Raw genomic sequence first — 26,807 nt, forward strand, 5'->3', positions numbered from 1 at the left:
GTATGAGGCCAAAAAGGACCTCCTTAGAGACATCAGTATTAACTCCATTGATCCATTTGACAGATACTTGCAATTGTAATAGATCGTGAACAAAACAGAAGAAATCTCCCATCTTTTCTGGTGTTTACCTGCTGGTAGAAACCCATGTTGATGCCCAGCTAGGCCACATTGCTTCGAGGTCCTTAGAGATTTGAGGGCAGAGCTGGCTTGGAGTCTGGGTCTTCTCACTCTTGAAACAGGACTCTGTCCGTTTGATCATACTCATATTTAAGTGCACATTTTGGGGAGATTGCTCTGTTTGGGAAAGTGAGACACGCTTGGTGGAAACATCCGTGCCCTGCAGCGCCATGTGGCTCGATCCCCCAGAATCCAAGGGACCTGCGAGCCTGCCCATGCCCATGGCGAGGGCCCAGGTCCTGCAGGGTGACCGTGGAGCCCAAGCCAGGGGCAGAACCCACAGAGGACTCCCCGTGCCCCATGCTGTAGCCCTTCTTGGCCCCATCTGGCTATTTCTCTACAGTTCAGAGAGGAGCCAGCCCTTGAGCACGGGGAGGGCCCTCTCCACGGTGGTGACCTCAAGGGAATGGGCTGCAGTCAGCAGTGTCAGGGAACCTTGGGACTTCAGCAACGGTTAAAGGTTTCCAGAACCACCCTTGGCTCTGAGCAGCCAGGCCCGGCGAGCCAGCTTCCTGAGGCACTGTCATCTTGGACCCTCTGTGCCCGCGTAAACTGACACTGGTGATTTTCCCTCTACCTTTCAGGCTACCCAAGTTCCCTTTGTTACATAATCAGGATTAATGTAGGCAACCAGGTCCATTTGTTTAGAAATTGAGAGCCAAAAAAGGTGAATGCGGGAGTGGGGCCGGTGGAAGGGACAGAGGCCCCTGTGGGTGCTGTGGGCAAGTGCCCTGGCTTTTCTGGGCCTCAGTTTCTCTTCTGTTAATAGGCAGCAGAACTACAAGCTGCTTGGCCTGTGGTGAGGGTGACTCAGGTAATCTAGTCTCAGCGTGTGGTAATGGTGGGGGGCGGGGTGTTGCCCCCAACCAGGGCTGATCTCCTCCGAGGGAATGAGGGTTTTCTGAAGGAATTACAGTAAAAGTTACATCTTCCTAGGAATTTGCAGTTTATCCAACAAACAAACAAACAAAAACCCCACACATGCCAGACCCCAGGCAAAGGGCTTGTCGTTCATTATTTCCTTTAATCCTCACAGAGACGTTAGGAGGTAGGTGCTGTTATGATCCCCCGTTCACAGATAAGGGAGCAGGCTCAGAGAGATTGAGTAACTTGCCAAAGGTGCAAAGGTGTGAGGAGGAAGCCGAAGAGTGGGGGGGGGTTTAGACTCAGGCGGAGCCCTCGAGCCTACGGTGCTAGCCGTTGTGGGTCTGGAATCCAGTGGAAACGAGAGGGCCACCTCGCTTTGTCCAGCCTCTTTCTGATCAGAGGGGAGGGTTGGGTTTCACTCCTCTCGCTACCTTGTGAGGTTATAGGAACTGGGGCATGGAGTCCTCAACACCAGGGCTCCCTGGCTGGCCGCTTCCTTCTGGGACCCTGGGGTCTATTGTGTTTGTGGTTTATGGCCTGTCCTACTCTGTAGTCTGATGTTCAGTTCAGACCTGTAAGGAGATCCTTTGTGCCAAACAGCCATTTGTCAGCAAGCAGGGGAGAAAGCCCCACACCTTCCCGGCAAGATTAAGCTAGTTTTGCTGGTGATTCTTAATAATATTTCAAAGCCTTTTTATTAACATAGGTGGTTCCCTAAACCACTTAGGGAACATGCTGGAGCCCTTACAAAAATAATGACAAAGATGATAAACATGTGTTGAGCACCTCCTAGACTGTGCCAGGTGATCCATGTGCTGAGAAGTTTTCTTGAGGATCCATTGCAGGAAGCACATGAGGGAGGGGTTTTCGCAGATGAGGGAACTGCCATTCAGAGAAGTTGAGTAACTTCCCTCAAGTGCATACAGCTGAAAAATAGAATAGGACTTCGATTGTGAGGTGGTTGAGGACATGGGACGTCTTTGTGTCCTCGGTCCTAATCGCAGAGTCAGGCCTAGATTAGAAGCCCACCATGTAATTTTTGATTGAATGGATACAGTTCAAACCCCAGGGACCATCTGAGCGTCAGGCCGGTAGGTGGTTGAACAAGGTGTCTTTGAGATTCCACAGTTGGGATTTTCAGCAAAAGCTTGAAGGCTGGTCAGCAGGGCAGGGTCTGGGAGCTAGAGTGCTGGCCAGTCCTGGCGCAGTGGTGATCAGCTCTTGGAGCTATGGGCTCAGGTCACATAACTGTTTCCTCATTAGAGAAGACAAAGTGGAGGTTGGGGGGTGCTTGATGGGTGGCAGAAGTCTGAAGTCAAACAAAAGCCCACCGGGAGCCCCACCGTGCCAAACCATGACGGCAGAGCCTTGAGGGCTGAAGGTAGAGGGCAGGGCCTGGACTGGTCATGTGGAGAATCAGTGCCTGGATTCTGTTCTTCTGCGCTCAGGTAATCCTGGTGCCTTGGGGTGGCGTCATGCGCTTCTAGGGTATTTCCATGTGGAATCTTGCATTAAATTTGTTCTTTGATGTGGCGTTGCGATGCCTCACTGGGTTTACCAATGTGCAAGGAAAATAAAACACTTTTGAGAATGAGGTATTTCTTCAGTTCTGCCCCTGACATCTTGTCCTTACTTGTAGGTGGGGCGTTTTATAAGCCAATGACATAGACAAGGCTGCTGAGTCAGGGGAGGCCCTGGAGAGGCCAGGATCGCGCAGTGAATTAAATTCTTTCCCGAAAGCACCCTGAACTTTGGAATATTCAGTCTTAGCCTTTGAATACTGTGGGAGTGCCAGGCTTTCATCCATCAACATGCCCCTCCTGCCCACGAGCTGGGCGGGAGAATGGCTCGAGCCCTTTTTGAGGAGAGAGAGTGGGTTCGTACTGAACGAGCCACTATTACCCAGTTCCACTTGGGACCCGTGGCCAGGCTGATGGCCAGCAATGCGAAACAGTGAAGCTCTGTGACCTCCATGTGATTGGGCTCATGACTCTCTGTAAGTACCCTGCTTGCAGCCTGGACCCTCAGAAGCTTCGTGGTCTTAACCAGTGAGGATTTGGGGGACTTTGACGTAGATGGGGCTACTCCCTCTTCAAAAAGGTCGGGCACATACAGGGTGATGTCCATATCACTTAGCATGGTAGGAGAAGCAGAGCACATCAGAGACAGGAAGGAAGTTGGAGATCACCTGTGATCCCTAACTATCCACCCCCTAGTGAGAGGTTGGGTGGCCTGCCCATTCAGAGTATGGCTCTGGAGCCGGTCTGTGTGTACTCTGTGATCTTGGGAGCTAGTTGCTTAGCCCTTCTGTGCCTCAGTTTCCTTGTTTGTAAGATGGGGATAATTAGGTGCTAGTATGACTCTTCTGTTATTATAATTATTTTGTGAGTGGCGGCATTGGGGCTCAGAGAAGCAAGCTGTCTTGCTTAAGGCCACACAGTCCTTAATACCAGATGTGGGACTAGAATGCGGGACCCTTGCTAGAGCCAGACGAGGTGGATAGTGTGACTGGTGGTTCAGGCTTCCCCTCCAGCCTCACTTCCCATCTTCCGGTGGGGTCACCAATCCCGTCCGTGCACTCCAAGCCCTGTTACCTGGAACCTTGGGAACTTTCCCACCTGTAGGGCAGCAATAACTTAATCCTTTGGTCCGACCACAGACTGGATGTTTTAAGTATGTCCTGGGTACATTGGGTCGGAGCCAGGCACGGATTCTTTCATCCCTGCCTCCATCTGCCGGAGAATCTTCTAGGGAAGGGGAGGAGTGACCAGGCTTAGCTCCTAGGATAAAGGGCTGTGGGAAAAGTGCTTTGAGCCATAGCAGGGCGGTGAGCGGCTGCCCGTGGGTGTGGGGTGGTGGCACAGTGGCCTTGCTTGGGGCCACAGCTGCGGAGAGAGCAGAGCGTGGCCAGCCTGTAACGAGACCCGGCAGGAGGGCTTCTGTTGCCTGGGCCTGAACCCTCCTCCCAGACGCTGGAGGCCCCATCCGTGTTGGTTACCGTGTGGCTCCTCAGAGCTACCGTCATGTGCAGTACGTAACCATGGAAAACACTGGAATATAAAGTAAATTCCAAATGCCTGAGCAAGCTGTTCAGAGCCTCCCATAGTCCAGCCTCAACCTGCCTTTCTCTCAGCAAGCATTTATTGATTATCTAATGCTCAGCCACCCTCCTGAGCCCAGGATTACCTCTCCATCTGCACCTTACCTCTGCATTTCCCCTGAAGCATACCCTTCAGCCATACCTTCCTCTGGTTCCCAGACCCACCTGCACATTCACATTCCCCCTTGGCAGAATCGTTCACTTCCTCTCCCTGCCCGGTTGGCCTTTTTTTTTTCCAATCAAAGTAACACGTGCACAAAGTCAAAAATCAAATCGGATGGAAGGAATCCTAAAGACAGCTCCATTTCTTACCAATTATAATACTGTTCCTCCTTCGAGGGACAGCTCAAGTGGCCCCTATTCCGCCACCCTTTCTGGGTTGGATGTGATCTGGGGTCTTTCTGACTCCTCACGCTATGGCCTGTTCCCAGGAGAAGTTGTGTTTTGGGGCCGTGGCTTCTCCCCTGGGAGGCCGAGACAGGGTTTTGGTTGTCTTGGTGGGGTTTGTATTTTCTACTGAATGCTTAGGCATTCTATCCTTTAGAAACAGTAGTGCCCTGAAGCACACCCCTAATGGGCCCGGAGGTTTCGGGACTCCATCTGGAGAGGATGAGTGAGAGATGGCGCGAACGCTTCACAGGCCCACATTTTAGAGGCAGCGGGTAGCTGGGAACGTTGGAGTGTGGCTGGTCTGTTCACATGAAAATCGGGCCTCCTGTGGGACGTGAGTGGAGAGACAGAGTGGCCTTGCTGGTTTGCTCCCGCGTGTGGGAGCCCACTCCCTCCCATCCTCCCCTGAGCATCCAGGTGACGGGGAACGGAGGGGAGTCTGGCCCTTCTGCTAGGTGAGGCAGGGAAATCAGTGCCGACACGGTTTAGCTGGAAGTGTGTTCCCACCAGCTCTCATCTCTCTGTTTTGTCTTGGTGCAGCTCTTCCCACTGATGGTGCAGTGAACCGGCCCCTCTTGCCTGCTCTAAAATAGGGGGGCTTTCAGAATGTATGTGCGCGGCGCTCCCCACGCACCACGCCACCACATGCTTCGTTCCCCTACCTCGTGCCCCCCTTGATTTGGGGGTGGTGGAGGGAGAGGCAAGGACTTCTTTTAAGGGGTCCTTTTTCTCTTGTTGGTTCCTAAACTTGAAGAGGATCAAATTTTCCTTTTGATTAAAAAAAGAGAGACAGAGTAACATTCTCTTTATGTCTATACTTTTGCCAACTTGGGAGATTTAAGAAGACATGATTGGGAATTTTGAACTTGAGAATAAACTTCAGTATGCCTCCGCGTGCCGTGAACAGTGTGGTTCTCCTTAAAGCATTTCCTGCGGTGCTCTGTTACTGGTTAATGTGTGTGGGGGGCAGGTGGGGGGATGACGCCAGGCCTTTTCCTCATGCCTCGATTTTGATGATTTCTGCAAGTGTTTTCAAAGGGCAGGATGTGATCATCCATCTTCTGTATCATACATAGTAAGGACAAGGTTCCAGGTTGGGACGCAGATTCTGAGTTGGAACCCTGGCAGTGTTGAACTCAAGAGAGCTGTAGGCTTTACTGTGTGTGCGTGGTTCTCCTTGATGTGGTTTGGGTTTCTTCTCTGCTGTGCGTGCCTCCTAAGGATCCTGGAAGGCGAGGATAGTACTTTCTAAGCCCTTGATGAGGTCTGTAGCTTCATTCCAGAAGACAGTTCTTTCCTCACAAAGCGCAGTGCCAAAAAAGCCTCTCTCCCGGCTGCCTGCAGGGATCTGCGCGCCCATGTCTCAGCCAGCGAGGCCTGCATGGGAACAGGCTCCTCGCCTGACGCTGTCTGCGCCGGGTGGTGGTGGATGGGAACTGGAATGTCACCGGCAGACCCCAGTGCCGGGGACACACAGTGCCATGGATGGGCTGTGGGTGCAAGTGGGAGAGCTTCGGGCACAGGGCTGAAGGAGGCTGTGCGCCCGTGGGTGGCTGGCTGTGGGCTTGGAAAATCGGGAGGGGCCTGGGGTTGGGACCTGCGGCCTGGCTTAGGCTGTGGTTCCATTTACTGACTGTCAGTGCCAGTTGGCAGACGGGATAGAATTAAACTTATCGATTTGACCGCTAATTCTGCAAGGGACACTGGGCGGCAGACACTGATATGGTTTGGCATTTTCCTAGCACTCTGTGGGTGCCTGAACTGAATTTCCTTTCTCTGGGAGCAAGTCTGGAACAGCAGAGACTCCTTGGTAGCTTTTTGGGGCCCAGCCCTGGTCCCTCAGTGGATGCGTGTTGTGCCCACCTGTTACGCTGTGATGTTTGTTCACACCATGACCCGGGAGCCCTGCATACACCCATTCCTGCCCTGTCTCCCCATTGCACCTGCCTCAAAGTAGGAGCATGGCAAATGCTTTTGAGTGGATGAATGGGTAGATTTCGCCTTATCTTCTCCTGGTCCTGATAGTGCATGTATTTTTGACACAGGAAGTTTTTCATATTATTATTTGTTCTTTCTTTACTTATTTATTTTTAAAGTAAACTCTGTGTCCAGTGTGGGGCTTGAACTCACGACCCTGAGATCAGGAGTCACATGCTCTACCAACTGAGCCAGCCAGACACCCCACTTGTTCTTCGTTTTCTGGAAATACTGAGAAAGGAGGACTTGGAATCTGGGTCAGGTGGGAGGACAGTGACCCCACGATGCTGCAGGTCCTTGGGCTGGGCAGGATACGCAGGGAGGTCAGAGGTCTCCCCGCCAGGCTTGGCTTGCTCCCTTAGCTTTTTTTGCTGGGCACCAGTTTCCTGACTGAAAAGGCGGTTGCCGAGCTACGTGTGCCCTCTGCCCAGGGCCCTTGCAGCTCCTGTCCTATGATCCTGCGAGCTCACCTGAGGCAGAGGACACATTTTCCACTCTCCATCCACCCTCCTCCCCTCAAGAAGAGAACAAGACGACAAGGTAGGCTCATCCTGATTTGTCTTCTTAGGGGAAAGTTTGCCCCTCACTCCATTCTGGCCTTGCTGGGAGCTTATGGAGCCTGTTTAATGCAAATACAGAGTTTGTATCATTGGAGTGGAGCCCTCCTATAGAATCACCCTTCTAGAGCTGGAGGAGACTTGCTCAGTCACACAGGGAGTGGCAGAACCAGACCTGAGACCCAGGTCTCCTGATTTCTGGGCCAGAGTGCTTGGGTAACCCGCCCAGAGGCTCATGCTACTTCCCGGCCGTGCTGCTTCTCGGGCCTGTCTTCCGGCTCCTGCCAGCCACACTGTGCCTGGGCTGCCCCCGGGGGTTCCTCCTGACACCCCGAGCTGCTCCCTGCGCTCCCTGCGTGCAGTCCTGCGTCCAGGGCCCATGCCGGCTACAGCTGTTTTCTCAAAGTGTGTTCAGCAAGGTGGAACTGGTTATTCCGTGAGACAGGGTTACTGTCGCCCAAGACAAACAGTAACAAGTGCCTTGTTAAACAAAATTCACCAGCGCTTTCCTGAAGGACTTCCCAGAGCCTTTAATATGCTGATGTGCATTCTGAATTTCCAAGAGTGGAGAATTAAAAGGCGGAGAATGGGAATTTATTATAAAGAAAGGGCGGGCGTGCAGTGCAGCTAGGCCTGAGCAGGAACTGAAACCCAGGACAGGAAAGGCGGTTTGTGAAATTCTCTGTCTCCGTCTTTTTGGTTGGTTTTGGTTGTGCTTTTTAATCTCTGCCCTTTCTCTGTTGTCTTTTTCCTTCTGTTTACCCTCACACCTGGGCTTTTAAAAAAACATTGTGGTAAAATGTACGTAACATCGAACTTGCCATCCTAGCCATGTTTAAGCGCCCAGTTCGGTGGCATTAAGTACGTTCACGGAACTGTACGTCTTACAAAAGTGAAACTCAGGGTCTGGGAAACAACCCCGTTCCCCTCCCCCAGCCGCTGGCAACCACCATTCTACTTTCTGTTTCTATGGTTTTGGCAACTCCAGGTACCTCATGTTACGTGGAATCAAACAGTATTTGTGTGTGTGTGGCTGGCTGGCTGGCTTATTTCACTCAGCATCATGTCCTCCGGGTTCCCGCAAGCTATAGCCTGTGCCCGAATGTCATTCCTTTTTAAGGCCAAATAAGATTCTGTTGTCTGTATGGATCCCTCTTGGTTTATTCATTCATCCATCGAGGGACAGGACGCTTGGGTGGTTTCCACTCAACCCCAAATTCTTCTTTGGTCCACAGGTCACTAAAAAATGCCTGGTCCTGAGTTGTACCTTCTGCAAGTAGAGTCACTGAAAAAGAAAGAGAGGCTAAACTGAGGGGTCTCCACCGGTGGCTCTGGCCACTCCTCCGGCCACTATGCGGCCACCTCGGCTTCTCTCAGCCCCTCCCGCGACCATGCTGGTGCAGATTGGCCACCCCCCTCTCCCCTGGGGCACGCAGAGGGTCTGTGTCCTTCTCCCCTTATCTCCCACGTTCCTTGTTGTTTATTTCCCCAACGATTCTCCCTTCTGCATCCTGGTGCCTGATTGAGGGTGGGTGCTCCCTGTGGGCAGGTTGAAGAAATGAAGGTCGCACTAAAGGGGCTCTGGTCCCGAGCTTGGCCGCGGTGGGCTCAGAGGAGCCTCGACTGAGTCCTCCTCTGAGCTCAGGGGCCGCTTGCCTCTGTCCCAACCCTGTGTCATTAAATGTGGCCTCCTTTGAGCAGACCTCTGCCGCCCCCCCTCCCCGGGACAGAGAGATACCCAATTGTCCTTTTCTTGTCCACAGGGGGTGGGGCATTTTGGTTCAGTAAAATTTACTCCAGCTGCCTCACCCCTAATTTAAAAAGAGAGAGGTGAGTAATCAATCCCAAATATCCCATGTGAGTCTGAGAGCTGGCCAATGTGAGCGGCTTTGTCAGGGAGAACCTTCCTGACACTATAGAAAGGGGGTGGGTAGGAGAAGAGGTGATCATCGTTGCCTCCCAGCTTCAGCCAGGCCTTTCCCACGGTCAACTCACTCCGACTGCCGACAGCTCTCTGGGAGCTCGCTGCGGGGGGATTATTCCACGGCCCAACATTGAGGAACCTGCTCAAGGTCCCAGCATTGGAATTCAGACCTACAAGGTTGGACTGGCCGGCTCTAAAGCTTCCTGCCTTGGCCCTCTTCTCTGCACACCGCCTCCCCAACCACCCCCTCCTCACTTAACCCAGGTGCCCCCCCCTTTCTGCCAAGGCTGGATGCAGAATGTTACTAGAAAGTGCTAAGGCCGAGAGGGCCCTTTTTTTAGGGGTTCTCCAAACTGAGTGATGATCAGAATCATCTGGGGAATTAAAAAAAAAAAGAGTTTAGAAACAACATGTGTTGGAGTGGTGCTCAGAGGTACATTGTTAAACATTTCCCCATGATTCTGGTAACCAGCCACGGTTCCAGTCCTCTCCTTCATTTTCCAATTGAGGACGCTGAGGACCAGAGAGATGAGATGCCATAGCCAAGGCCACTGGCCCTGTTGGAGCTGGGGTCAGGTCCAGAATCCAGCCTCTCAGCTCCTCGTTCCAGGTCCTATGTGTCTTCTCACGCTGCTTGTAAGGGGCTCCTTTGTTTCTACCCACTGAGACCCAAGGGAGGCCTTCACCACAGGCTGGTCTGGCCCAACGCCAGAAACTGGGGCCAAGTGGAGGGTAGAGAAGGCAGGAAGCTTCTCCAGTCCATCCCAGGGGCTTTCCCCTGGGCACAGGACTGGCAGGAGCCACCCATTACCAACAGGTCCCAGGGACAGGCTGCCTCAGCTCTGCATGTGGCTCAGCAGATCACCCCTGGGCTTGAGAAATGCAGCAAAATTGGGACTTTTTTTTTTATCAATAGGGAAGGGGTGGTGGGAGGAACAGGTAATTCCAGGAAAGCTACTCATATTTTAGGGGGAGAATGCAATAAGAGACGTAGTACCGCATCACCCCCGTTGGTACCCTAAGTTGCATGCATTTGTTTGTTCACTCGTTCAGCAAATATTTACTGGGCCCCCCCGCCCCCGTGTGAGTTAGACACCGTAATAGGCGTCGTAGATATACTGTAAATAAGACAGATGTAGCCCCCCGCCCCCATGGAGCTTAGACCTCTGCAGGGCTAGATAACTAGAACCACATCCTTTATTGTCATTAACAGTAACAATGGTCATAGACATTTAATTTTCTCAACCATTCTGTCACAGGAGGAAACGAAAGCAGGGAGGGGGTAGCCATCTAGCCCAGAGTCACAGCCTAAGTGATGGGATCTGGGTTCCATCCCTGTTTGCTCTGTGCCGCCTCCTGCCTGGTGCCCCTGCTTCTCATCAGGGGCAATTATAGGAAAAAGCCGGGGCGGGGGGCCGGGGGGACTACGGAGCTTTCTTTGCTGTAAAATGTGAGCGATTTCAAGTGTTGTTGAGGATTCAGTGCCCTGGGTAGCCTCAGCAGTCCTGAGGAAGCGGATGTGCCTCTTCCAGAGTGGACACTTTGCACTCCCATACTTGGTTCACTCTGGCCAGGAGCACCCGCCGAGCAGCGTCAGGTGTCCTCTAGGTTGACAAATTCCCTCCTTCTCCTTCCCTTGCTCTTGTTTGCTTATAATGTATCCTCCATTATGAAGCCACCTCGAATACTTTTGGAAACATGTTAGAATAGAAAATAGTTCAACAAAAGGCACAGGGACACTGACCCCATCCATTCCCACCTGGCATTCCCTGGAATGTGGGCCCAGATGTGGGGCAGCTGCCTCGGGCTGGACCAGGGGGCATTTTCACCAGAAAACAAGGGGTAAAGTGGTGAGTTGTTTTGTTGTGGTTTTTTTGAGAGAGTGGGGGAGGGGCAGAGGGAGAGGGACAAGCTGGCTCCATGCCCAGCACGGAGCCCAGGCGTGGCTCGATCTCATAACCCTGAGATCATGACCTGAGCCGAAATCGAGTCAAGATGCTTAACCGACTGAGCCACCCAGGTGCCCCAAGTAGGGAGTTTTTAATAAAGCTAAATTTAATTTAAAGAACAGCTTTATAATCAGAGATAGTCTTTGCTTTTCTTTTTTTGGCATTAAAAATGTCCTTTCATAGAAAATGGTCGTAATGGAGGGCAATGGTGATTGTTGCTCATGTTGTTACTGTTTTATGCCCTTTCATGGCAAAATGATAAGTTGCCAGTGATGTGCCCATTTTCTTTGTGGTTTTTACTAGCTGGTGACATCTGAAAATGACCATTAATTTTAAAAATTTATTTTTTTAAAACTCAAGTGTCGTTAACATGCAGTGTTACATTAGTTTCGGGAGTAGAACATAGTGATTCAAGACTTTCATACATCACCCAGTGCTTGTCACAGTAAGTGGACTCTTAATCCCCATCACCTAATTCACCCATCCCCCACCACCTCCCCTCTGGCAAACACCAGTTTGTTCTCTGTAAAGAGTCTTGTTTTGGGATGCCTGGGTGGCTCAGTCGTTGAGCGTCTGCCTTCGGCCCAGGTCGTGATCCCAGGGTCCTGGAATCGAGCCTCACATCGGGCTCCCTGCTCCGCGGGAGGCCTGCTTCTCCCTCTCCCACTTCCCCCTGCTTGTGTTCCCTCTCTTTCGCTGTGTCTCTCTCTGTCAAATAAATAAATAAAATCTTAAAAAAAAAAAGTCTTGTTTGTTGTTTGTCTCTTTTTTTCTTTGTTTGTTCATTTGTTTCTTAAATTCCACATATGAGTGTTAGTTTAGATCATTGGTTTCACACTGTTCCTCTGAGCCCTGGAGTTGCTGGTTGCTGGGGAGGGGGGGCGGCGTGTGTGTGTGGGGGTGTCTGCCTCAGAGTGAGAAGAGAGCCCAGGGCCCTCCCTCCATTCTCAATTAGAGGAATTCTTCTTCCATTTTATATATTAGCTTTGGGTATGATTTTGTTTGGTGGTAAAAGGGTATCCCTGCTCACGGTTGGAGACCCTCCCCCCTAGCCTGCGTGTGTTGAGGGGAGTGGAGGAGCGCATGCTTGTTGCTTTTGCAGGACTGAGCCAGGGTGGGTCTTTCACCTGGCAGATATTATCTCCTGTACCAGTCAGGGTTCTCCAGAGAGACCAAGCCAGGAGAGAGAGAGAGAGTGTGTGTGTGTGTAGACCCACCATACCACACAGAGTAATCTGTTTCACTCAGGGTCTAATTTAATGATTTAAATGTTAATCTCATCTCAGAAATACCTCCATAGCAACATCTAGACTAGTGTTTGGCCATAGTTGGAGCCATTGTGGGTACCATGGTCTTGCTCCGTTGACACCGAGATTAACTGTATACCCACTTAAGTGCTCTGGTCATCTGACAGGGATAACAGATGGGGAAAGCTGAGCTTTTGCCTCAAGGAGGCAAGGCTCCACACAGGAAGAAATTAAGAACAGGACCATTTATGTTTAAGGGCTAACTTCTAAAGACAAAATGTAAAATGCATGTAGAGGAGCTGTGGGATGAGGTCTGGAGGACGCCTGGGAGATTCCTTGTGGGGGCTGAAAAGGAGCATTCAGAACATGGAGGTCTCAGATAAGTGAGGACACAGACTTTAGGACGAGAGGGGCAACCACAGGATAAGAATACTTCCAGTTGACTACGCCTCTGAGTTTATTAAGGGTTTGTGACCATCCTGTTTTTTTAATTGGGGGGGTCCTGAAGTCCAGAGGGGTTAAGGGATTCCTCAGGGCTCACACAGCATGTGGGTACATGTTCCTATATCATATCCTGCCCCCAACCATCCTTCCCCCCTGCTGGCCACAATGGAATCCTTGCCAATGTGCGTATGTGAGGCGGGGAGTACTCCAGGAAGGAGGGAATCAGTGTTTTCCTCACCGGGAAATCCCATGAAACTGAAAATGGACAGTTTGCTCTCACTGTCTCCCTGGGTCTTTTTTTCCTCTTTACTATCCTTGTTAACTTCCACCGTTTCTGTTTTCTTGCCCCCGCCCCCAGACACGAATGCAGAGTTTGAATCCAGATCCCAAAGCGCAGTACACAAGTGTCTACGGAGCCCTTAAGAAAATCATTCGGACTGAAGGCTTCTGGAGGCCCCTGCGAGGCCTCAACGTGATGATGATGGGCGCAGGGCCGGCCCACGCCATGTATTTTGCCTGCTATGAAAACATGAAAAGGACTTTAAATGCCGTTTTCCACCACCAAGGAAACAGCCACCTAGCCAACGGTATTTTGAAAGCGTTTGTCTGGAGTTAGAGAGCTTTCTCCTTCAACAGACCCTTCCCCAGGGTTCTCCTCCCTGTGACCCAGCAGCCTGACGCCTCATCTCTGCCGCGCTTGCTTACGAATAAAGAACTCTAGTCGTGTGTGCACACACACCCAAACACACGCACACACACACACACACACACACGCTTTTCTGTTCCCCTCTGCTTTCTAAAGCCTGGGGGAAGTCGGTGACAGAGGTGTTTCAGTTTGCATTGTTGCGTGGGTTTTTCATTTTTTTTTTTTAAGACATTGAAAAGCAATTAATGATCAGATCTAGGAAAAAAAAACAAACAAACAAACCCCGAATAGAAACAAAACTTTTCAATGCTGGATTCAAAAAAAAAAAAGTTATCTGGACAGCTTCTTTGAGACTATTTAAAAACTGGTTCAACAGGTCTCTGCAACGTCAAGATCTAACTAAGCTTTAAAAGGTCAAGAAGTTTTATGGCTGACAAAGGATTTGCTGCAGCGCAGGCCACCTTTCCCACCTTAAGCCTCTGGGGATACGGGGGTTTCGCCCCCGTTCTCTTCCGTTGGTCTCGGTCGCCTCTCTCAGCGAGCAAGGGCTGGAATAGTTTTCCTTTGTTGCTTTGAGGGAGAGTGGCGGGAGGGGGCGTGGGTGGGCGGGGGGGCAGGCGGCTCCTACCCGCCCAGCGCAGTGGGCTCAGTGGGCTCAGTGGGCTCAGTGGTGGCTCCTTCCCCATCTCCTTTGGGTTTTGCTTTTGTTGGTTTTTGTTTGGACATGGAATAAGGTGTCCTTATTTTAACAAAACTAATTTTTCAACATGGAAGAGGGAGAGTGACCATCGACAGCTTTTCCCCCTTTTTGTGCAACCCTTCCACCAGCAAACCCTGGTAATAATAACTACCTGGCTGGTGTGCAGACATTTCTTTCTTTTTTTTTTTTTAAATGGGCCCCTGGTTGCATTTATCAAGACAGTCCCCAACGGTCACACTCTGATGCTGTCCCCTGAGTCCGTGGCCTCGGGGTTTGCCTCTTGCTGAAACTGCCTTGTGTAATGGTTTAGTCCCTTGGTCACTGAACCCTTGGAGGCGGTTGGACGGAACACAGTTCTGCCCAGTGCCGTTACTGCTTCGCGACGATGTATGCTGTGGTTGCATTTTGACCTTTCTGGTGGTAATCGTAAGTGTGTGTGGAGGGGGAAAGGGGGTTTATATGCATTTCTGAAGCATTATCCTGGTATTGCTCATTCCTCCCACCTTCCGGGGCTAATCTTAATTGCTGGGCAGTGTCACCTGCCTAGGGAGGAAACCCAAAGCCAAAAGCAAAATTCCAGGCCTTAAGTAGACTTCAGAAGTTCCTGGTTCTTGAAGCCAGGCCAGGTGAGAGCCTCAAGATGGGGTCTGCCATCTCCGAGACGAGTCATCGCTTTGCAAACCAACCCTGGAAATCTGCCATATGCAGAGCTTCCTGACGTCTGCTTCTCCTGCCTGTTTTCTTGAAAATGCCTGGATTTTATTAAGGATATTTCTTTTAAAACTTCTTTTCTTTTTCTCCCCTCTTAGCTGTATATATAATATCATCCCCTTTGCTTGCCCCAGCTCAAGGACAGAGTAAGTTAGTCTGTAGACAAAGGTGAGGGACAGGAGAGAATTAAAATCTGGACAGTTTTCCACTGGGAAGAACCTTGAAGTGTGGTTTCTGGGTACCATCAGCCGTCAGCAGGTCTGACCTTTCCCAGCATTGACTACACATCTGCAGGATGAAAATGTGGCCAATGGCGCCTATGTTACCGTCCTCATTTTGCTCAACAATTCAATCATCACTTTACGTTTTGAAGAGTCAGTGCTCACCTGGGAGCAGCTGGGCATAGATTTTGCTTCTTAGAAAGCTCTGTGCAGGGTTCCATCTGATTTTACGTTCCAGGAACTTCCTCAGAACTCCCAGTCTCAGAGGGTAATTTTCTGGAGTTTGTTTTGCAGGGATAGCTGGGAGTATGGCCACCCTGCTCCACGATGCGGTAATGAATCCAGCAGAAGGTAATGCTTCATGGTCCCAGGGAATGGCAGGAGGGGATGTGCGAAGGGGCAGGAAAAACAGTGGGGGGCGGCCGGGCGGTGGGGAGACCGAAGGTTGGGCAAGGGGACTTCCGGCCCCCAGTCAGAATAAGCAGAATTCTTTACCACATCAGCAAAGGCCTCAAAAAGGGGCTGAGCATTTAAATGAGCTTATGGTGTCTCTGTTCTCTTTTTTTTTTTTTTTTTTAAGATTTTATTTATTTATTTGAGAGAGAGAGACTGAGAGAGAGAGCACATGAGAGGGGGGAGGGTCGGGAGGGTCAGAGGGAGAAGCAGACTCCCTGCCGAGCAGGGAGCCCGATGCGGGACTCGATCCCGGGACTCCAGGATCATGACCTGAGCCGAAGGCAGTCGCTTAACCAACTGAGCCACCCAGGCGCCCCTGTTCCTGTTCTCTTGAACAGAGGGTGGGACTGTGATCCTCGGACCAGCAGCATCAGCATCTCCTGGGAGCATGTTAGGAATGCTAATTCGAGTCCCACCCCAGACCTGCTAAATGGGAGCCTCTGGGGGGTAGAGACAGGGAGTCTGTTTTAACAAGCTTCCTGAGCGGTCTTTGGCACTCCCGTAAAAGCTGTGTGTACGTGTACCTGTGCGCACAGGGGACACACTCACACGCACAGGCCTTTGTTAACCTTTATCAATCCCAGACAGATTTGGGGGGAAGCTGTCAAAGGCCATTCATTAGGGCTTAGGTTCAAGTTGCTTTTTAAAAGAGATCTGAAATCATTATGGACCATCTCAAACGTGCGCAGATGTGGAGAGGAGAGTGTTAGGAATGCCCATGTGCGCCTCACTCTACTTGTGATTTAACCTTTGGCCATCTTGCCTTAGCCAGCCCCTCCCACGTTACCTTTTTTTTTTTAAGTTATTATTTTGAATTTGGGGAGCACTGGAAAACAGTTGTCAGCCGTGCAGACGTGCGTCCTTAGCCGACTCAGGTCCGCCCAGCGAGGAGCTTTGGGGCCTGGTACCGGGCATCCTCGCAGCTGGGTTATTCTCGGTGTGACATGTAGGGCTCTCTCCACCTTTCTCCCCAGCTAAAAATTGGTCCCTTGCCAGAAGCGAAAATGAGAGGTAAAACGTCAACATTTCAAGTCTTTTGTTATGAGTTTGTCTGTTTTTGTCTTTTAAGGTGAACATTTCTTACTTGCTTTCAGCTGCCTCCCAGCCCCTCGCAGACAGGGGGCTTGTTCTGACCTTCAGGAACTTGATGGGTCAGACTGGGAGAGGTGGGCTTTGTTTTTGCGTGTTTAAGGCAGTGTATCCAGGGACCTGGTCAGTGACCAGTTAATTAGCCCATGTCAACCAGGCAAGAATTTTGTTTCTACTTTTCAAAGAGAAACAAGTGAGGTTCAGCTCCCTCTCTTCTCTTTGACGTTGATTTAAGGACTTCATTTCTCTAAAAGTAAAGCAAAGCACACTGCATGTGTTCATTTGGCAGTGCATGGGGGACTATTATGACTCAAGCCTGAGGCCCCCAGTTGCCTCATAGCCTTTGAACCAGCAGTTACTTCTGTATTTTAAGCCAGGGTCTTCATTGGGGTTTGTCACAGAATTTGGGCTCACATAATTCCAGTGTTTCTTCCAAGAGCGCTGTGACATACAGAAGCTAAAAATGCTGTGTACAGACCACATACAGAGAATAAAAGATGGGACACACATGTAGCTGGGACGGTGGAGGGCAGAGAGATGGGGGGGCGGGATTTAGTTTTGCCGCAGGTGCGATGCTGGAGGCCTCCGGGATATGGGGGATCAGATCACTGAATCTAGTCTGAAGTGGCTGCCTGGTTCGGGGACCCCCTTGCGCGGGCTGCAGGCAGGAGAAACTGAGCACCGGGGCCTGGGGCCACATCTGTAAACGGGAGAGCCCAGAGCTGGCGGCTCTGGATTCTCAGGCTGGGGCTGCGTGTGTGCTAGCTCTCTGGGACCTGTTACCAGTGTGTCTAAACTTGCTTGTTTCTCTTTATGGCTTGGCTGCCCATTTCACTCCGACCCGGGGTGGGGCCAAACCCAACCATCCACCCGCCGACTGCTGGTGGCCCTGACCACAGTTGTGAAGCAGCGCATGCAGATGTACGACTCGCCGCACCGGTCAGCCCTCCGCTGCGTCTGGACGGTTTGGAGGACCGAGGGCTTGGGGGCCTTCTACCGGAGCTACACCACACAGCTGACCATGAACATTCCCTTCCAGTCCATCCACTTCATCACCTACGAGTTCCTGCAGGAGCAGGTCAACCCTCACCGGGGCTACAACCCACAGTCCCACATCATCTCGGGCGGGCTGGCCGGGGCCCTCGCCGCAGCTGCCACCACCCCACTGGACGTCTGTAAGACCCTCCTCAACACTCAGGAGAACATGGCCCTCAACCTGGCCAACATCAGCGGCCGGCTGTCGGGCATGGCCAATGCCTTCAGGATGGTGTACCAGCTCAATGGCCTACCCGGCTATTTCAAAGGCATGCAGGCCCGTGTCATCTACCAGATGCCCTCCACGGCCATTTCCTGGTCTGTCTATGAGTTCTTCAAGTACTTTCTCACCAAACACAAGCTGGAGAGTCGAGCTCCGTACTAAAGGAACAGGCTGTGGGCAGTGATTCCAGAATCTTTTATTTTAAAAAGGCTTTTCCTGCCTGCTTCCATTCCCTTGTCCTCACACTGAGGTTATGTTGGCGGGGTGTTGGCAGGGTGGGCCCTCTGCTCCCTGACGCCTCAGAGAGTGGGGACAATGCGACAGCCGCTGACCGGAAGGCCGTCCACAGGGACGTCCGAGGTGGTAGGTGGGGGAAGACTTTGGACGGGGAGCGAGGGATGGCTTTTGCCATCCCTCCCCTGACAGGAATGTAGCTTTTCTGCCTCCCTGTAGCCGTCTCCTGCCCTACGATCGCAGCTCACAAGGGAGGGGAGAAAATGTGCAGTGACTGAAAGCATTAAAGAAAAAAAGAAAATTCTGTATATAAAAGTTCTAGTACACAGTACAAAATAGATGGATAATGTTTATCCTTTATTTTTCTATGTAGAAGTTTCTGTGTGTGTGTGTGTGTGTGTGTGCATGTGCACACGCCAGTGCGTGTGTGCAAATAAGTGGTACAGCTGGGAATGTCAAGTTTTTGTTGTTTTTTTTTAAAAAAGATAGAGGGCTGAATTCTTCCATTGGGTTAAGTGAAAAGGCACCAAAGTGATAAATTACTGAATGTGGCCTAAGATTGTGTGGAGCCCCCAGATGGAAGTTTCACTTGAATGTAAAATAATAAAGTTTATATTTTGAATTTACGTTGCAAACAAAATCAAAATAGTGATACATTACTCCTAGCTACCTTTTTTCTCCTTTTATTCAGTCAGTCACCTGCGTGTGCCTTTTCCTTTTGTCTTTACTGAAAATTCCAGGACCAAAGATCGGTCCTGGGGCATTTTCTCTTGCTGTAGGCACATACACATGCACACCTAATGGTGGCAGGATCGGTCACATTGGAGGACAGCGGCCGCCAGCAGGATTGGGATGACTAGTCTTATTCCTGCTGCACCATTCCCTTCCTCCTTGTGAGGGATGCGGGTGTCTGCCTCCCTGGGCCAGCACGCAGCAGCTCTTGAAATGCCAAGGTTTTGTTACTTGTTGAGCAGGCAATTGGGATAAATTCTCCCTAGAACTTATTTCTGCTTCAGCCTTTAACTCTGGCACTTCAGATATTCTTGTGTGTTGACTAAATCTGTTTCCCTGGGCGGTTTCAGGGATTTTTAAAAAGCATAGCAAGTATGTCTATGGCATGTGTCCATCCCTCTGTCCACCATTAGTTCACCTGGCACGGAGCCTCTCACCTTGCAGTGACAGAGGCCAGGCCCTCAGGCCAAGCCCAGCCGCTGAAGTGAGACCCGGACCCTTGTGCACAAGTCAGGATGTCTCTCCAGAGCTATCGTCAGCCTCACTTGTCTGCATCAGCTGAGAACTCGAGGCCTAACTGTCTTGTTTTCTGAAATGGTGCATCTGAGCCCGATTATCACTAAGAAAATGCAAGCTTGTTTCCCCTGGCCACGCCCTTTGATTGGCTGCCAGGCATCTCCAAGGGAAGCCCAAATGGCTTCACGGTTTCCTTCTGGAGCCCTTTAAAAATGAGCAGGAAGCACATATATGTTCAATTTGGTGGGCCTGGCCCTGACCTTCAGCCTTTGCCCTTTACCCCTGACCTGCCCCACGGTCAATGTAGTGCACCCCTCTGAGGCTCAGATCCAGGCTCCTTTGGAGGCTGTTCCTCCTGCCAAGAACTCCAGGTGGCACTGGGACAGGTTTCATCTTGGGATCCTGCACGCTGCCTTTGGGAGTCGTTTTGAGGTCAGACAGAAGGGTGCCCTATCAGGAAGCTCCCATGTGTGCCCCATGAGCAGAACCTTGCTTCTGGGCTGGGAGGGCTCAGCTGCTGGCCTGTCCCACTTTAGAATGAACCTCTCCCCACCCTCTGCCAGTGGGAAACCAGTTGCAGCAAGCCTCTGTCCTACCTGGGGGTGCAAAAAGCCCATGGAGAGAGACCCTGGTGCTCTGGGAAGTATTTACATCCTCTACTAAAACATGCTGTGTATTACTGGTACATTCTGCAAAAGGAAGAAAACTGGAGAGAATTCTAAAATAATTATCCAGCCACTCTTTCTCCTCCTCTTAAGATGTGCCACACTGCTGCAAAAAAACCACAGGATTTTGTTTCGGATGGTATTCAGAAAAGAAACTGTTCACTTCTCTAGGAAAGCTCCTTTGGGTAAGGGATGCAAGAAGGAGAGGCGGGAAGGGGGTTTGAGAGCTCTGTGGACTGAGCTGGAAGGTCTGCCCATACTTTCCTCTCACCGTACAGATGGATTGGCCAGGAAATGGGGCAACGCCACCTGTCCTGCCTTCCCCCCTGGACCTTCATGAGGCTGGATGAGCCATGTATCTGAGCGGGTTTTGAAAGTTGTGAAGCACTAAACAAATGTAAGTGGTCTTAATCTTGCGGGAATGGATATTCCCCCTTGCTCTGGGCTCCAAAGTTTGTGTTGTTGCTTTGTGCAGACTACAGTCCAGTTGTCAACTGTGACTTTGACATTGAGAAGTAAGTAATTAGGAAACTGTTCTCGCCCCCCCCCCCCCGGTGATGACCAGCTTAACATAATCATGGCATGTGCTTGGTCTTTCATGTGTTTGGGGTGACCTCTGCAGTCAGGCACGCCCCTTGAGTACGGTGCTCGGTAACAGTGCGTGTGCACACAGGCGTGAACTCTTACGCCCAGACCATGATGTGAGATTCAGTCCCTTGTAGATCAGAGTTTTATTTTAGAATAGAAAATTGATTTTCCTCAGGTGTGATACAGCTTCAATCCACGACTATTTTTTCCTAACTTTGTATTGAATCTAGCTGTTTACTGGCCTACATCCTTCTGTGTGTTTTCTATTTCTGTTTCTTTTCTTTAATGATGATGTCTTATTTCAAGCGCGGTCCTCCAAAGTCCCCCTAAAGCTGCATCTCCAACACACTGTTATGCCAATAAGGTTTTATTTAACTTTATTTAAGGATGATTGTGTCTGTTAAATGCCAATGTACTGCTGCTTCCTACCTGTAAGACGCACAATGTACAAGGGTGAGCAAGTGTTTCTTAATGGCCTGGGGCAAATAGCACAGTTGCTGCCTCCAGTTGTTGCCAGCTCTTTGGAACAGGGACAAATGTGTGTTTATGTGTGGGGATATCTCAGATTTGCTGCTACAGTTGTGACACTGGAGCTAGAGAAAATAAAGCCTTGATCTTTGAAGTGTTGTGGGCTCTGTGGTGGGAATATTGAAAAAAAGAGGAGAGTGGATGGGGAGAAGGAGTCTAATCCGTGGGGCTGGTGCCTAGTCTAGCCTCGCTCATGAAGAACCAGATCCATGACTGTGGTAGAAAGTGCCATGTCAGCTCTCAGAGGTGGAAGCAGATCCCCATGTCGGGCAGCCCGGGGACGGTCACATTATCATGCCCGGGCAAGGGCCAAGAGCCGCCTCTGGCTTTGCTCTCCACGACAGGGAGGGTGGCAGTTTTCCTTCCTAGTGCGGGAGCGTGAGTGTGACAGGCTGCGAGTGTATGGTGTGCACAGCCCTGGTACCTGGGATGTGCCTGTTTCTCTCTCTCTTTCACACACACACACACACACACCCCTCTTTGCAGAGGTTCAATCAGGGCCCCTCTTTATGGAAGGCCCAAGAGTGACCAGAATCCTCACATAGTTCCTAGATAACTAAACCTTTTCTGGAGATAGGAGAGGGGTGGAGGGAGGTCTCAGACCCCTTTGAAAAGCCAGGGACAAGTCTCGACTCTTCACTTAGTGTGGAGGTCAGAGAACCTACCTGCCGCATCACCACCGAAGGCCTCAGTGAGGGCGGAGAGTCAAACTCGAGGCCAGGCCTGAGAACGAGCCATCAGCAAGGGTGGGGAAGAGGGATCAGAGAGTGCAGAAGGCTTGAGGTAAGCTTGCCGCGGTGTCATTTTACCAAAGGCCAGTCCTGCGCTGCGCAAAGCTGACCCGTGGCTTCTGGTGGCTTCCACTCCTCTGGGGTGGGTGGCAGGTATGCAAGGGCCTGTTTTCAGTGCATACATACCCTCCCTGCCCCGCAGGCTGGAGTGCATCCCGTGAGCAGAGCACCGTGCCTAGTGTGGGGTGGGGGGCCGCGGGGGATGGGTAGACAGCCCGGTATAAGCTGCGGTTCCCGCCCTGCCCGGCCTTAACAGCCCACCAGGGGAATAGAAGAGAAGACGTGGAAGTAAAACAGTGACCTAATCCGTTAGACCAAACTCCACGACCATGACTGACTTGGCCCTCTTCCTCCCGGCCCCGGCCCCAGCCATGGTGTGCCAGAGCCGGCCCCGCGTCCCGCTCCCTGGAGCGGGCTGTGTGCATGGCTTCCCGGCTCCATGTTCGGGACCGTGAGCTGGAAATCAGCAATGGTAGGAATCTTTGTACCACGGAAACAGGCAACTGCTGCAAGTCAGGGCTCTGTCTTACCAGCTTTTCAGCCCACCACTGCCGACACACAGCCCGGGACTTGGTGCATGGCAGGTGTCCGGAACATGTGTAGTGAGAGAAGGGGGTGAGAGAAACTGGTCGTCTTCAACCTGCGCCCCTTCAAGTGAGTGCTGGCCCTCCCAGTTCCTCCTCGGGCAGAGGCCGTCTTCATCACTGACGACCCTCTCCGGCACATCCACACTCAGATTCCAGCCCTAGGAAAGCCATGAAGCACAGGGGCTCCCTTTCCTGCAGGGCCGAGCTCTCCTTTCTGAGTTCCCGGGAGGGACTTCAGTCCTGTCTCAAGAGCGGCCTTCAGGAACAGACATCTCAGAGAAGAATGTAACAAGCCCAGAGTTGGACAAGAGGGAGAGCCCAGCACCGGGAGGGAGTGCGGGTGGGCTAGTACAGCTCACAGCGGAGTAAAGCGTTGTCTTTGGTCTGAGGCAGAATGCAGGGGTGGGCCTAGGAGTAATGAGTGCAACTAGGGAGAACAGCTCAGTTTGCCGCCGGCTGAGCTTTGTAGGAGGTGCCCCAGGGGTAAGCTGCAAATCAGAGCTTTGCCATCAGGAGGAGCGGTACCTTTAGTCAGTAGGTAGGAGGGGAGCCATTAAGGGTCCTGGAGCAGAGGACACCCTGAGCTCACTTTAGGAAGCTTCGTCTGGCAGAAGTGGACAGGATGGAGTGGAGAAGGAATACCGCGGGGGCAGGAGATGGTCGCTTTGGTGCCACATGAAACTGCCCGGAAGAGGGATAATGAGGGGGATGGGAAGGGTGGCCGGAACAGAGTGCATGCAGCTGATGAGAGTCTAACAGTGGCATTGACAGGGCTCGGCGGTGCATGACTGTAGGGCAAGATGAGAGCAGGGGCGGTGTCAAGGGGGAGACCTGGCTGGGAGAAATAGCAGCTGGCGGCAGAGGAGGTACCTTGTCTCTACATCCACCCATCCAGCTAGTCCTGATTCTCCTTGGGCATGAACAACACCAGAGCTTTGAGCTCTTGGCTTAGAGCTGCCTCCTTAGCTCCCCTCTTTTGGCTTCCATTTCCCTGTCCTCCTCCAGGCTGCCCACCTTGACTACCATCCCTGGCTCCCCCCACCAGCTTCAGTTCCTTTCTGGGTCACCTAGGGCTGGCTGCTTGGGAAGCTTCTGCCTTTGGACCTCCTGTCTCTCCACCCCTTTTTGGTGCTGGTCGGCCTTCACAGCGTCAGTTGGCCTCTCTGGAAAGATGATTCCCAGATGTGGGATATAGCATCCCGACTTCTCTCCTGAGCTCCAGATCCACATGTCCAGGTGCCTGCTGGAGATACCCCAGATCTTAATAACACTTGTCCCCTAGCCCCAAGAGACTCCTGCCCCCTGCTGCCAGAGGCCTACCATGCCACTCACTTGCTCAAAACTTTCAAGGGCTCCTCATTGCCAATTGAACTTAAGAATAGGCTCTCCTACATAGGCCAGTGCCCGATTTAGCTTCCTGTGTGAAGGAATAAAGGGAAATAGGAGAGGATAGCAGGATGGATGGATGAGATCCTAGGTCTCCATCTCCTAAACAGCAGTGCTGCCTTCTTTCTAGATCTTTGTTGAAAATTTTATTTCAATTCAATTAATTGACATATAGTATATTATTAGTTTCAGAGGTAGAATTTAGTGATTCATCAGTTGTATATAACACCCAGTGCTCATCACATCACGTGCCCTCGTTAATGCCCATCACCCAGTTACTGCATCCCCCCGCCCCACTCCATCAACCCTCGGTTTGTTCCCTACAGTTGAGAGTCTCTTATGGTTTGTCTCCCTCTCTGATTTCATCTTTTTTTATTTTTCCCTCCATTACCCTATGATCCTCTGTTGTTTCTTAAATTTCACATATGAGTGAAATCATATGATAATTGTCTTTCTCTGATTGACTTATTTCGCTCAGCATAATACCCTCTAGTTCCATCCACATTGTTGCAAATGGTAAGATTTCATTTTTTGATGGCTGAGCAATATTCCATTGTGTATATATACCACATCTTCTTTATCCATTCATCTGTCGATGGACATCTGGGCTCTTTCCATAGTTTGGCTATCTGGATCTTCATTCCCACTGGAATGTCCTCCTCTCTCTCCTGCCTCCTCCCCACCTCCCCTCTCTGCCCATCAGAGTCCTATCTTTAAGGTGCCCTGAAGACAGCATATACTACTCCACTGCAAAGTTCTTCCTGACTCTCATGTTAAATGTGATCTCTCTCTCTCTCTCATCAGTACCTGGCCTAGAGCCACTGGAGCCTACCTCACTTTGCATTTTTGCTGCCATCTGTCCAGGATTTGTGTCCCATGAGAACAGAAACTGCTGTTCATTCACTCTTTTCTCCACAGTGCCCCCCGCCAACATTCCCTCATTCTGCATACGAGCCACAATCATTGTTAATTGTATTTAGCAAACTTCTGAAGTCCCCTTGAGTTTGGAATGCCTGTGGGACATCAGAGGTGGAGAGATCTACCCAGAAGGAATTACAGTATTGGTGATTGTTCATGAAAGCCAAAAGCCGGAAACAAACTGGGTATCTATCCAGAAGTTGAATGATTTGTAGAACATCTGGGCTGTCCTGGTAGTTTAGTGGGAAGGGAGGAAATTTCATGAGGGGTCTCCAGCCAGACACCATATTTAAAATTCGGACTCCCCCATACATCTATACAATTTGAAAATACTTCCAAACTTACTCCTCTAGCCTTGCCTCCTAAAAGTAATATTATTTGGGGGAACCTGTGAGCTTTCTTTGGTGAATGTGTGGATACGAGAGGATACCTTCAAATTCCGGCTTTCTATTGATATGGCCTTGTTAGGAAGCTCTTTGCTTATGTTCTTATGTACCCATGGTGGCCATGATCTTTCATTTTCTTCTGTAGGTGAGGCACCGGGGGAGAACCAATGGGGCTCTGCTGGGAGGACAAAGTGCCACCTTAAGAGGGACAGCCCAGCACATGTTCACTGTTCTCTGAAACTCCTCTGTGGGAAGAAAAAATACAAATCCAGATGATACTGGCAATGTTTTTGTCTTTGACCCATGGCTGTTGAAGCCTGTCATTGCTTTAGAGTCCTCGTGAATTTCTGCTGTTGTGAAGGACTCACGGCCGACAGCTCTTACGAGAAAGCAGAACCCAATGGAAGCTTCGTGAAGCCCAGAGCGACAGAAGGAGGCAGGTGCATGTCTGCGTTCCCCATTATTGTCCCGCTGGCCCTTGTGGTGGCTGCCTTTAAGGAAGATGTAGCTTGAAACAAAGAAATGAAGAGTAGTACTGGGAACCTTTGCTCTCATCGGGTTGTGGACTTGTGGAAGTAGATTCTGGTTTTCTGCTGAATGATGAGAACATCCTCTTGGTGGATGCCTTTAGCTTGACAGGTGACAAATACATATCCCAAGCGTCATATTTTGAGCTTAGTGCAACCATGTGAATGAAATATTTTAGCAATTTTCTCCCTTTCCCTAATTGTATCCGTGTAAAGTTTGGAATAAAATAATGAGCAAACTTTAATGAAAAACCCATAATGCCCTTTTTCTGGAGCACTGGGCTTCATGAGGGTAATGGATAAGTACTTTCAATAATGAGAGTCCTAGGCAAAAAAAAAAAAAATACCCGAAGATTCAAGGCAATGTCCAAATTTCAACTGCCTTGGGTCCAAGACTGAAAAAACATTAGTCTAGAAGCTGGTAAGACCCAAGTGCTAAGAGCTTCCTTTGGTTCTTGCCTTATTTCCTAGCATTTCCAGGGATCTTATTCCTGGTTTAGTTTATGTCCATAATAGTGAAACTTTACAGTCAGTTCACAGTCTTCAGGCAGGATCCTGGGTCTGACGGCCAAGTACAGCGTACGACCCCCTTGCTTGCCTCCCCTCAAGCTCATGACATGACTGAAATCTGGGTAAATTATACAGAGGGTCATGGTTAATGGTACTGGCAATCATACTGAGAGGAGCAGCCAGGAAAAAGAATGTTCTAGGTGGAAAGATGGCACCAGACCCCGAGCCCATTATTCATTGTGGTAGAAAAACCTTCTTCATGCAGAACGGAACCTGAGGTTCTAAGCCTCATGGTGTTCCGATGAGCTAGGGTTGCCAAGAGCACTCGTATGCAGATGTTCTTGGATTCTTACTGTCGTGCTTCATCTGAACCAGTTTCTTATTTTGAAGAGATTGTTTTTGTTGGTTTGACTTAAATCAAAATCTTTGTTTATTGATGCTATCTTGAATGTCCACCTTGGCCTCTGTAAGTCTTTTGTTTTTAAGCTCAGCAAGTTTCTAAAAACCAGATTTGAAAAGCATACAATTATCTTATAGTGAATACTGATACATGGATAATTTTATTTGTTGCTATAATGAAGTAATTTATTTGCTCTGGTCCATTTTAACCATCGAGCACATAGCAGGTGGGTCAGCATGTCCAAAGGCCTGGGCTCTAGTCCTGGAGCTCATTAACTGGTTGGGAAATTTTGAGTGGCCTTGGGCATATCATTTAATCTCTCATCT

At 50.5% G+C, this 26,807-nt stretch overlaps 1 protein-coding gene and 1 non-coding gene across 5 annotated transcripts in view; one reads left to right on the plus strand and one right to left on the minus strand.

Annotated features, from left to right (window-relative positions):
* Window positions 1-21,070, plus strand: part of SLC25A37 (solute carrier family 25 member 37) — a 39,916-nt gene extending 18,846 nt beyond the window's left edge. For 2 of the 4 annotated variants that reach the window (XM_081810257.1, XM_081810263.1), the window contains exons 2-4: window positions 12,991-13,219; window positions 15,205-15,261; window positions 17,355-21,070. In XM_081810257.1, the coding sequence (XP_081666383.1) occupies window positions 12,991-13,219; window positions 15,205-15,261; window positions 17,355-17,875 (807 nt within the window). In that variant the 3' untranslated portion in view covers window positions 17,876-21,070. Of the gene's footprint in view, window positions 1-12,990; window positions 13,220-13,245; window positions 14,405-15,204; window positions 15,262-17,354 lie in introns of those variants that run through there. The other 2 variants (XM_081810269.1, XM_081810273.1) reach the window with 2 other exon arrangements.
* TRNAR-CCU (transfer RNA arginine (anticodon CCU)) lies at window positions 6,640-6,712 on the minus strand. Its single transcript has one exon. It is a non-coding gene; the product is annotated as a tRNA-Arg (tRNA).
* Window positions 21,071-26,807: the final 5,737 nt, after the last annotated feature.

Source organism: Leptonychotes weddellii, chromosome 2 (assembly GCF_054177405.1).
Source record: "Leptonychotes weddellii isolate Sample4059 chromosome 2, ASM5417740v2, whole genome shotgun sequence".
Classification (NCBI taxonomy): Eukaryota; Metazoa; Chordata; class Mammalia; order Carnivora; family Phocidae; genus Leptonychotes; species Leptonychotes weddellii.